We start from the raw sequence: 12,203 nt of genomic DNA on the forward strand, positions 1-12,203 counted from the left end.
ATTCAACACCAAGAATGAGGCATAATGCAGTCTATGGACTTCAGTTGATAATGATTTGCCAGTGTTGGTTCATCACTGACAATGAATGTATCACTCTAGTCGGGGGATGTTGATGGTGGGGAAGGGGGTGTGTGTTTGGGAAGAGGAGCTCTGTGGGAAGTCTTTGTACTTTCCCCTCGATTTTTGTTGTGAATTTCCAACTGGTCTAAAAAATAATTCTATTAATTTAAAAAAATGTTTAGGAGTGCCTGCACATGCCAGGGATGAAGTAGCCAATTGTCCCTGTCTTAAAATGATTGTAATTTAATTGGAAAGACCGATATGCACATAAGTAAAAATTGGTGAGGTAAGAAACCAACTCAGAATTCTTGTGAATGACCCATCTAACTCTCGACCTTGTAGTCCACGCCATCCTCCCTTACTTCATTTCAGCTACTCCTGCCCATAACCCCACCCTGCATCTTGTCCTCCCATTGAAGTCTCCCACCTCTGAAGTCATAATCCCAGCGTCAACTCAGCTTTTGTAGCCTTTCTAACTCCCTCCAGTGTTCCCATATCCTCTCTCGCACTTTGATGCATCTGTGCTCTCTTGCTAGTGGTCCTCGTTACCTCCCCCAGGATCCAGCCTTCAGCCCCTTTGTATCAGCATCTTAAAACTCCCTTTCTTGTCTCTTTGTACACCCATAATAAATCTAATTACCTCCCCCTCAAAACAAAACAAAACAAAAAATTTTTTAAGTCACACATCCTTTCCAATTCTCCAGCCATGCTGCTTTCTCAGGAACCTTGTTACTTCTCTCTGGGAGTATGAAGAGATACTATAAGGATGGCACCCCAGGATGAGCTCACCTCTCTGCCCCACACCTCTCATGTGGCGCCCCCTGGAGAGAACCACCCAGTGAGGCTGTGGTCATGACACACTGCAGTCAGACCCTCTGCACTGTCAGCTGTCCGACTGGAGCTCTCCTGGCTTCTGACACTAAGCAGCAAATTCCGGCCATGGAGATTGTATCTGGAAAGGATTGCCTGCTATAGCCAGGTGTTAAGGCACCTCCTTCCGCCATTTACAGGAATCAGTGAAGCTCTGACTCTGAACACATTTCACTCTTGTGGATGGCATGGTTCACAGTCTTCTCCCAGTAAACCCAGCTGAGTGGCCAAGGAGAACCAACGGGACTGTATTTCATTTGTTTCAGTAACAGAGATCTGGGGTTAAAGTATGGATTTTGTTTATAAAATGCAGGCATAAGGAAAGGAAGAAAGAAAAGAAAGGAAGGAAAGGAAGGAAAGAAGGAAGGAAGGGAGAAAGAGAAAGAAAAAAAGAAAGAAAGGAAGAAAGAAACAGGAAGGAAGGAAGAAGGAAGAAAGAAACTTAAAATCTTGCTACTAAATATAAAGATGTACTCTCTCGCTGTCTGTCTGTTTAGAAGCATGCCTGTATTCTCTGTTTGGAAACAGACAGGCTTACCTTTCATCCCCTCTGTTTTCATTTGTTTACTTTGCACAGAACTGAAGACGTCAAGGAAAACGTGCTGGCAGTTCTACTCATCGTCCTGGTTTCCCTGCTGGGATTTCTGACATTGAACCAAGGCTTTTGCAAAGACATAGGGCTCCTCCTCTTCTGCCTTGTCATGGCCAGCTGCCAGTATTCCCTGTTAAAGGCAAGACCACATCTAATTCTTAGCATCACTAATGTAGTCTTGAAATCATGAGATGATGACACAGACATTTCTGATTTGTGTTCTAGAGTGTTCAGCCCGACCCTGCCTCCCCCATACACGTAAGTTTCCAGTAACAGGCAAGTAGCTTGTCTTGTCTGCTTTGTGTCAAAGATCAGGGAATGGCCAAAATCCATTCCAAAGGCAACATATCTATCTGTCTATCTATCTACCTATCTATCTATCTGTCTGTCTGTCTGTCTGTCTATTGGATATATAAGTAGAAATATTCACTAGGAGTATTAATGCATGGTGGCCAAGTTCGGGCTAGTTCTGAGAGCATGGTGTGGGTGGTGGCAGGGGAAAGGGGTGGGGGCTTTTCTGTCCCACTGGACTTGGCGTCAGGAAAGACCACGCTGCCTGGCAGGGAAGACGGCAGGCTCTGCGGTCGGACTGCCTGTGCTGGTTTCCTGGCTCCTGTGTTTGAATGTTGCACCCTGAGCGAGATGTGTGCTCCGTAAGCCCCGATCTCCACCTGTGTCAGTAAGGATAATAAAAATGCCTATTGGGGATTAACTAATCGAAGTCATGGGCTTAAAACAGTGCCCGGCATATAGAGATTGCCTAATAGATGGTGGCCATGGTGACTGGAGACGTCAGTCACATCAGCGTGAGTCATTCTTTTCACCCAAAGCTGATCTACTCCTGTTCTGTACTTTCAGGTGTACTGCTTCCTTTTATTTCATAATTTGGGGCTCAGTTATAACTGAGACTCCGGGCTCCCCAGCACTGATCTGCAGGTGCTCTGGCTCTTCCGTGAGCTCTGCAGCACATGTGGCTTCTACTGACCCAGCTGCACCTTCCCTGGCAGGTGCCTTAGGTCAAGGTCTGGTGTCGTCCCTGCCGGTACCCTGGCCACTTGCCTTTGCACCGAAACCATTGCAGGTGGGCTCCCCAGCCCTTTGAGAAATCTTTTTGCCTCTGTTATGGCGAGCCCCCCAAAATCCTTCCAATGAAAGAAAGCTTGATCTTTCCTCTATTGTGCTTTTATATACATTCTTTATTTTTATTATTACTTCTTTTTAGCGGAGGTACTGGGGATTGAACCCAGGATCTTGTGCATGTATGTACCCGCTCCACCACTATTGACTCACTCCCAAACAAATTGCTATGTCATTCTTTTTTTTTTTTTTTTTTTAGCTTTGACTTTGACTAGGGGGGAGGGAGGCAATTCGGTTTACTTATTTATCTGTTTATTAATTTTTTAAATAGAGGTGCTAGGGTTTGAACCCAGGACCTCGTGCATGCTAAGCATGCACTCTACCACTGAGCTATACCCTCCCCCTCCTCTAGGATACTTTAAAAAAAATTTCCTAGCCAGGATTTAGGATTGCTTAAATCTGTAATCACTCATGCTCAGCTCATAGTAATTAAGAAAAGCTTATAATTGGAAGATCACCTGGCATGCGTTGCTGTCTTGTTAAATTCCTCTGTTGCCCATAATTGGTTTGCATATAATACATCTTCTTTCATCCCCGAGCCTGAATGTCACAGCTAAGTAGAAACAGCACAGTTAGGGGTATCACGGATGGATTGTTGTGATTATCATTGGGAATCTGGGTCAGGTAGCGCGAGCAGAGATGGTTCGTTCCAGCCCACCCTAGACGCGACACTGCTGTCCTGTTGGTTCAGTAAATAAGCCCTCCTTCCTGGTGAGGGCACTGTGCCACTGTCTTTCTGGGTGACCTGGGGGGTGACCTGTTATATGCTAGGACACCTTTGTTTCCTGTGTGTACTTTCAGGAATAATGCAGAACAGGCTAGTGGAGGTGGGTGGTGAGTGCAGCTGAGTAATCCCTGTGGATTTGTAACGACTATTTGCAGGACCCCTGTGTCCCTGCTCTAAGCTGGAGTCATATTGTGTCTATCGATCCAGTTCCTGGAGGACTAAATCCAGCTGCTATTCCTTTATCTGAACAAGCACGTCACAGTGAGATAGTAAGAAATGACTTCCCGTACTGTCCCAGGAAGCCACAGTCAGACATCTAACTATGTTTATTACAGTAATTAATTTGCTTACACAGATTTCTAAGTAGATTAGTCCCTGATTTGCGTTGGTGTTTCTCTTAACTGCTCTGGTGAGGAAAGAAAATACGGCAGCTATAAAATATCTTCTCTTGTGTGGGACGGAGCTGTGGAGGCGTTTAGAAGGCTGATTTACTGTCGACAGTTTACAGATGAGAAAACCTCAGAAAGAAAGGAAATGGTCAGAGTGGGAACCCTGTGAGGTGGAGAGGACGGTTCCCGAGCCCGCACTCTCTGCAGCCCGGGCTCAGACTCATGCATCAGGGGCTGCCACATGAACTGAAGTGCTTTTCAAAACTACATCACTTCGTTCACTCACAGGGAGAGGCTGTTAGTAAATGCAGTCAACTCTTGCTCTTAGAGTGATTGACTGATTTTTGCTCTTTGTTTCCTTCCAGGAACACAGAGGTGACAAATTTTGAGCAAGTTGTTAAAGCCAGAAGATAGTCAAATGACATTTTTTTTTTTTAGATCTAGTTGCAGAATTAATAATGGCATGCTAATTGATACGGTACAGCCAATTCCAGGCCTGAACAAAATGCATCTGATTGTAAAAGAAAACGGGTCTAGGAGGTCTTGAAAAATTAAGGGTTGGGGTGGTTACTGGACATGATCTGAGGGTCAGAGGCTGGCAGTTTAGAGATGGGTGACGAGGCTTGGCTTACACAGATAGTAACCAGTAGTATCCACTAATGATAACCCAGAAAGCGGAATCCAGTAGGTATAAGAGAGGCAGCCATCAACCGGGATCATCACACAGAGCCAGAGTCAGGGGCCTTTCCCAGAACCTGCAGGCATTCCGAGTTGGGGCGGCTGGGGCAGCACCTGGGAACCTGCATTTAAGCCCCCCTCCCCCAGGTGCTGATGCTGGAGGTGATCTCAGATCACACTTGGGGAACACTGGGGTCACCGGACGTGTGCAGGTTTCAGGATTAGGATCCAGCCTCGCCATGTACAAACTGTGGTCCCCTTGGTCAAGTTACTTCTCTGAATCTCAGGTTTTTCACCTGTAAGAGAGGAAATACCAAAACAGGTTTGGAAGGGAACGAAACAGGATGAGCCACATCTCGTGCTCAGCAGAGACTGGCGCTGTGGGAGCCCTTGACAGCTGACGTTGGCGGTTTTTGTGTGAGTAGATGGATAATATTGGCAACTTAAGCTGGATTTGGGGATGAGTGAGTTGGACAATATAGACAATGTGCCCAGTGCAGGACCTGGAGTGTGCCTAGCCCTCTGTAAATGTCCCCCTCCCTTTCTCCTTCTGCTCTGGGGACACGGAGGGCTGACCGTATAGTTTTCACAAACACACATTGGTAGGCTGTGTTTGCCGTAATTACTGAACCAACATTGATATGTTAGCATTAACTAAAGTCCGTGCTTCACTCAGATTCCCTTAGCTTTTACCTGATATCCTTTTCGTTTTTTTGAGGATCTGATCTAGGTCACCACATTACAGTTAGTCATTCTGTCTGCTAAGGCTCCTGTGGGCTGTGACAGTTTCTCCGACTTTTCCTTGTTTTCAGTGACCTGGGCAGTTTTGAAGCCCATTGTCAGGGATTTTGTAGACCGTCCCTCGGTTGGGATTTATCTGGTGCTCATCTGGCGATTTGACTGGGGTTATGGATTTTGGGGGAAGAGGACCACAGAGATAAAGTGCCATTTTCATCACATCATATCACCACTTTCGACACTGACCTTCATCACCTGGTTAAGGTCGTGTTTAGCAGAAGAATGATGTTAAATGACAGAACATAATTTCTCAATCTTCAATCCTAAAAATAAGGTCACTGTAGGTAGTGGATCTTGATTAAAAGTTAAATAGTATCTATTTTCTATTTAATCGTGGATTTACTTTGCTCAAGGGAAGTATTCTTTAAAGTGTGAGCCATTCCAAATTGCCTTCTTTTTTAAAAAAAAAAATTGAAGTATAGTCAGTTTACACTGTTGTGTTGATTTCCCGTGTACAGCATAGTGATTCAGTTATGTATACAAAATCCTTCTCATGTTCTTTTCCACTATAGTTTATTACAAGATATTGAATGTAGTTCCCTGTGCTATATTATAGTGAAGAGAGTTCCTTGTAGGTAAACATAAAGTCACAGAGGCGATGAACAGAACATGTGGTTATTTTTCTGCACCCTCGCCAGGTAGGAGCCCTTTTCACCCTCCAGAGTCCTTTCAGGAAAAGCCCACACTTTTCAGGAGAAGCTGTTACTAATGCTTTTCCCCACACTCTTTGTTTCACATGAGTAACATTCACATCATGTGTTTAAAGAATGATGACTATGAATGAACTTTAGCCAAGTGAGATTGAGTGCTTGGGTCTGGAAGGACCCAGTGCCAAATGCAGTCACCTTCTGGACTGCTTTGGGGAAGGCAGTGGGTAGTGGCCAGGTGGCCAGGTGGCCAGGTAGCCAGCAGCGAGGTCCAAATCCTTGCTCTGCCACCCCGTTTTGTCTGTGAAGCCTAGGGGCAAATTTTTTACTCTTTATTCCTCAGTTTGGCAAAATGAGAGTAATAGCAGGGCTTCTTAGAGTGGATTAACGATATGGATATGTTTAAAGGAGAAAGGCCGGTGCCTGGGGCACAGGGAAGGCTGGACCAGCCAGGTAGATACATTGAAAGGAGAAAGACTGGAGCCTGCGGCACAGGGAAGGCTGGATATGTATTGCTGTTGTGGCTGTTTTACATCAGCTTGTCAAAAACAGCTGACCTCTGAACATGGCTAGACTGGACAGGTGCAGACTCGGTCAGGGTGAAGCAGAGAATTCAGGTCTGCAGGAAGCCTGGAGCTGACACGTGTCATGGCGGAGATGGGTTGGGGGTGGCGTGGCCGAGCTGCTGCAGCCTCCAAAGGCCAGCTGCACTCCGGCCCCTGGGCCCTCTACAAATCCCTCAGACACCCATCTTCCTTATAATAAAACCCTTTTATTTGTTTGTTTATTTATTTAACAACAGTAAGTTTGAAGCATCTGACCAGCCCACTCTCCTGGAAAGAGAACAGTTAGAATGACCTGGTTCCTTAGCCACAAGCATCGCTGGTCTCCCGGTGGGGAGCTGGAGGTTTTGACACCTTCTCTCCTCTTCACCTGCCCTGCCACCAGAGCCTGGGCTGTGAGACTGTATTGTTAGGTCGGGCTGCTGGGAAACCAGATGCGTAGGTGGACCAGCTTTTGTGGCTCCAAGAAGCCCCATGGTGGACATCCACGATGCACCCCTAGGGTATTTGAAAATTCAGAAACAGATGGGAAATACTTGGACACGTTTAAAAAGGTTGTGATCAGACTTCACCTGAGGGAGTGAGCGAAATTTTTCCATTGAAAAAAAAATCAACCCTTGGGGCTTTTTATGATTAATTCACAGGCGAGAGAAGAACTGGAGAGTAGGGAAATTTTACTAGTGGGTGTTCTTAGGAATCAAGGCACATAAAAATGACTTATATTCCACGTCTTAGTGCTGTGCTTAGAACAGTTTAGGGTTCCATAATATAGTATGGGAATCGTGGTGAAGCATAAACATAGTGGTGGGGGCAGGCTCTTCCTAAGGGAGCCTCAAGGTTTGTCTTGTAAATTACGAAAAAGGAGAGGAAGAATTTCCATGCCCAATAAATAAGGCTTGACATGGCAGATCCAAGATGATATCTTAAATTTGATATATTTGATATCTCAAGACTTTCAATTCCTGGAAAAATATTTTAAACCTTTTAGTTAAAGAAAGAACCAGGGCAAGTAGCTATTTAATGATATTTCCTACATGGTATCAGTTTGAGGAAATGTCTCCTACGCTTGGGTATTTGTATGCTAAATGGCTGTCTATACCAACTCACTTATTTTGCTATTCACTTGATAAGAAATGCATTAAGATTTCACTTCGGCTTTAGTTTCAGTTTTTGGTTTTTTTTTTTTTTTTTTAATGCGGAGAAAGTATTCCCTTACCCATTAATCTATGACCTAGTTGGATTCAAAAGGAAATTTCATGCGTGCAGATATTCCTTTAAGACCGAGTCTGGACTCAGGGCCAAACATAACCAGCCCCTATGGACAGCCTGTGTTTTCCTTCCTATTAAAAGCTGGCCTCAGAATAGGACTATTTCTATTATAGGAGCAGTGGCAATTTAAATTGCATTTCTAAATATAACGTGTTCAAGGCAGTGACTTTAAAAACTCACATCCAAAAACATATTCCTTGAATCTCTACTTCTTAGGCTCAAAGTGGTTCATGAATTGCAAAGACTGTTCTCTCCCTAATTCATTTTGGTTGTTTTTTTTTTAACCTTATGAACTGTGCATTGATTTGGGAGATGTAAATTCTTCATTGGCTTTTGCCCTGGGAAGTTGATGTTATAGCTTTTCTTTAAATTTTTTATCCATTCCAGAAGAAGAATAAAAGATGTTTCTGCTCTCCTTATAACAATATTTTGAGGGCTAAGATGAAATCTGTTCAGTTTTTGGACCTCCTCAGAGGAAAGTATGTCTAAATAGCAGATTTTTAAAAATTGGATTATTCCACTGTGCTACACGAAGACATTTTGTGCAAACCTCTGCAGGTATAGCTTTGCACCTGTCTTGTCTTGCTTCTTAAGACATAAAGAAATTGAAGCCTACAACTTATAATTCTTTTTCTTGTTAATAATGGAGCTCAAGTTAGACCATGTAGAGCACATAGTAGTGTAAATTAGTTTTGCACTTGAACAGTACAAATGGAAGTTTCACTGTTGGGGGAGCATTGAATTAGATCTAGATTTTACCCAAGGATGGTAATTAAATTTTCAGGTAAATCTTGTGGAGTCTGAGGGGCATGGCATTCTTTTTTGATGTTCTCATTCTTATTTGACAGAACATGCATTAGGGTTTTTTTTTTTTCCCTTGGTGTTTTTTGTGTATGAATTATGGTAGAGGGGAGAATGTGTTATATGGTGTAAGTTGTATGATGTGGTGTAAATGATTGATGGTGAGGCTTTTGTCATTTCATCAAAATAAAAGGTACCATTCAGAACTTGTGTTTGTTTTCTAGGGACACAACCAAATCATAACGTATAGCAGACCAGTCTATTTTTGTATGCTGTGTGGCCTTATTTTGCTCCTTGATGCAGGGGCCAAAGCCAGGCACCCTCCCACTTATATTGTCTATGGCCTGAAGCTCTTCTCTCCAGAGATGCTCCGGTCAGCTAGGGACCTTTTAATAGGTGAGTGCATTTGGGGGTTGTGGGGGAAGGAGGGATCTATGTCTCCCCTTTACTACCTGAATCCTTCATTGGAGAAACTTCTTTACTTGATTATTAGGTAAAGAAATGTGCATTTTCCTCTTGGCTTGCATGCTTTCAAAGGATTATCTGGGAACCGGAGCCCTAAAGCATCGGACAACAGAATTATTCTAAAGGATTTTGATATCCACGAGCAAGAAATTGCAGCACCATAGTATCCAGAGACTGGCTGCTGTGAGGCCTGGTGTGGGGTGTCAGTGGGGCTCCCCAGGGTGGGGGCCATCAGGGTGGCAGCCACCAGGGTGGCAGCCACGGCCCCATCCGCATGGCACAGATGCTCTGGTAACGCTTGACTAGACGTGGCTCTCAGTCCAGATGGAGTCCTGGAATGCTGGCCACCCAGCCTTCCACTGGTGCACTTGACTTGCCTTAAGGTCTGGGCAGTGTCTGACGTAAAATGCCCCCTTTGCACAAGTGACCTTCATATTATCAGCGTTTGGAGCCCCGCTCTGGAGCCAGAGGGCTGGCTGTTTGAATTCCAGCTCTGCTTCTCTCCTAGTTGTGTGACCTTGAGCAAAATCCATCTGTAATACAAGGACAGGAATAGTACACACTTCAGAGGTTGTTGCAAGTGTTGGATAACTTAGTTATCTTTAAACATATAGAACAGTGCCTGGCATCAGGTATTAGCTGTTAATACCTTTATTACGCAAAGAGCCTTCCCGTTACTGGCCCGCAGCTCTGAAGACTTGACTGCCAGTGCTTTGAGAATTCTTGTGATGACATCCAGAGGTCTACAGACCTGCTCGCTTGTGATTCTTTATGAGCACCTTGACCAGAGGAGTTGATAAAGGACAGCCACTAAAGACACCAATCCCCTGGATCTGTGCCTTGCCAGCTAGAAATTTTACTCAGGAGAAGACTGTCAAAGCCATGGGTCGTGTATCATCGTTCTCCGACCCCATGACAACTGCCTGAGTCTCGCCAGTGGGACTCGGGAGGACCCCCAGATGTGACGTGAAAATTGTAGGAGAGATTGCACCCTCTGACTCTCCTTCCCGGCTGCCATCTCCCATCCCTTTTGCTACTGTTTTGATATCAAACTATTCACTCCCCTTACACTCAACCCACCGCCCGAACCCACATTTGTCTGCATCCTCGATACAGTCATGAATATTATTATTATTCACATTTAACAGAAGAGATAGGCAAGTTACAATATTTCTATTTATAAATTGTGCTGAAAAGAAATGGAACTTTACCAGGAGTTTCCCCATGTATGGTAATTATTAGGGAAAATGAAGAGTAGAGAAGAAGTGAGAGAAAATTATAGGTCCTCTTGCAGGACATCAAGGAAAAAAAAAATCTTTGTGCACAGGGAAAATTGCCAGCAACCACAGGGACTTTCTTTCTTTCTTTTTTTTAAGCTGTTTACTTTTGGGGGAAAAAAATGGGTTGAAATCATTCCAGCAACTTCAAGTGTAAGTGTCCAGTCGTCCAGCAGCTTTGGGCTGCTTTTTTATTCACGTGAACTGCACCCAGAAGGATGTGATCTATGATCTCCCTCTTCCCTTAGTTTTAGCTGCACGGCTCTAACTGTAAAGACTAGAGACTCTCTCCTCTCCTACATCCTGGTGACAGCCTGGATCCTGGCACCCTCCCCCGCCGCACTGACGCTGTCCTTCTTCTGGGGTCTCACTCAGTTCCCAGTCTGCACACACAGCCGAGCATCTTCAGTTAGGACTTCCTGGTGTCTTGTACCGTTTTATTTTCTCCATGCCATCGATCATCCTGTTCCGATTCTTTCCTTTTTATTAGTTTTGGTTTTCTTGCCTAATGTATTCCTTGTAAAGAATACTTTTTTACCCATGTTCTGCTGAACATTTCCAGTATCTGACCGCCATTATTAATATTATTTCTGACTCTGTAGTTTTCTCTGTAGTTCTTCATCCTCTGCATAGGTTTTGTCACACACAGCACTGAAGAAGGTGAGCTCATGGAACTACACGTTCCCTCTGACCCTATCCTGGCTGTGAAGAATACAGCGTAGTACCATATCACCTCCATTTCTGGGTTTTGAGTCCCAAGGTTAAGAAAAGAGAAACTAATCTGTTTGCTTGAAATTATATGAATTCAAATCTTGATGCTCAAAACTATACGCCCTTCTAGTAAGTTTCTGTTTATTTTTAGTATCTCTTCTTTCATATCAAAATTTGAAAAGAGTTGTCTTACCCAGTTATGACTAGCAGATCCGCATTTGTGTCTTGTTGCCTTGCTATGGTTGAGAAAGGTATTACTCACAGATGCTCTAGGTTTTCACAACGTAGTTAAAATCCTGCCACAGAAACCCTTACAGCAAAATCACCGTGTGTGTCAAAATATGGCCCCAATCCCAAGCAAAGCCCCTTTTTTCATAGCTATGTTCATAAGTTAAAAATGTTACTTTCACAAATTGTGGGAACAGTTTCTTGGTAGCACTGTGGTCAAGTCTGTCCCATATTGTTGCAGTGGGGTTAACCTACTATTAGCCAGAGAAGGGGACACACACATACTCTCATTCCTACAATTTCACTATGGAAAGTTTGCATTTCCGATTTGTCAGAAATAGTTGAAAACACGGTCCCCCATCCTCCCCACTCGTACGGTTCACTGCAGTTTTGTGTAGTGTCTGGTCATATTTCCACGTTTAGGTGGATTGGATTTCAAATCAAATCTCCTTCATTGTATTAAGGTTTCCCAGCATCCAACTTCATTGATATTCTACTCAATAAACTGAGATGGAAAGGAAGACAGATGTATGGTCGCACCCCTGATGGGAATCTCTGTGTTTCTATGAAACCCAACTTAAATAGAACTGGGAATGAGATGGTGATCAGGAAGTTGCTGGAAAATGCAGCTCTCCTACGTTTTGTTTCCCCAAACAAATGATCTCTGCGAAGCATTGAATTATGACACGTGGATGTTTCATCCAATTGCGTAATTATGGTTTGGGGAGTTGGTACCATCTTCCCCTCCTCAGGCAGGGCCACCTTCACCTCCCAGGTGACCTTCTCCACCTGCCAGTCAAGCCCTTCAGGGTCACACCATCATGGTTGTGGAGTTTCTTAGTTAATCACTGCTCTCCCTTGCTCCTCTGTGGGTCTGGATTTCTGACTGAACTCAGAGTCTCCAGTGGGTGTTGAAAACGTAACAGACTTTTAGCAACTCAGGCGCTTAAGTGAGGAGCCTTGCAGGAGAGATCCTTCTACCTACTGTCCT

General features: G+C 44.2%; 1 protein-coding gene across 1 annotated transcript in view; it reads left to right on the plus strand.

Annotated features, from left to right (window-relative positions):
* PCNX2 (pecanex 2) overlaps nucleotides 1-12,203 on the plus strand; it is a 233,437-nt gene that overhangs the window by 63,649 nt on the left and 157,585 nt on the right. Inside the window, exons 11-13 of the mRNA XM_032490546.1 lie at nucleotides 1,508-1,661; nucleotides 1,748-1,780; nucleotides 8,756-8,927. Coding sequence (XP_032346437.1) covers nucleotides 1,508-1,661; nucleotides 1,748-1,780; nucleotides 8,756-8,927 — 359 coding nt within the window. The remainder of the gene's footprint in view (nucleotides 1-1,507; nucleotides 1,662-1,747; nucleotides 1,781-8,755; nucleotides 8,928-12,203) is intronic.

The sequence above is a fragment of the Camelus ferus genome, chromosome 11, assembly GCF_009834535.1.
Source record: "Camelus ferus isolate YT-003-E chromosome 11, BCGSAC_Cfer_1.0, whole genome shotgun sequence".
NCBI lineage: Eukaryota > Metazoa > Chordata > Mammalia > Artiodactyla > Camelidae > Camelus > Camelus ferus.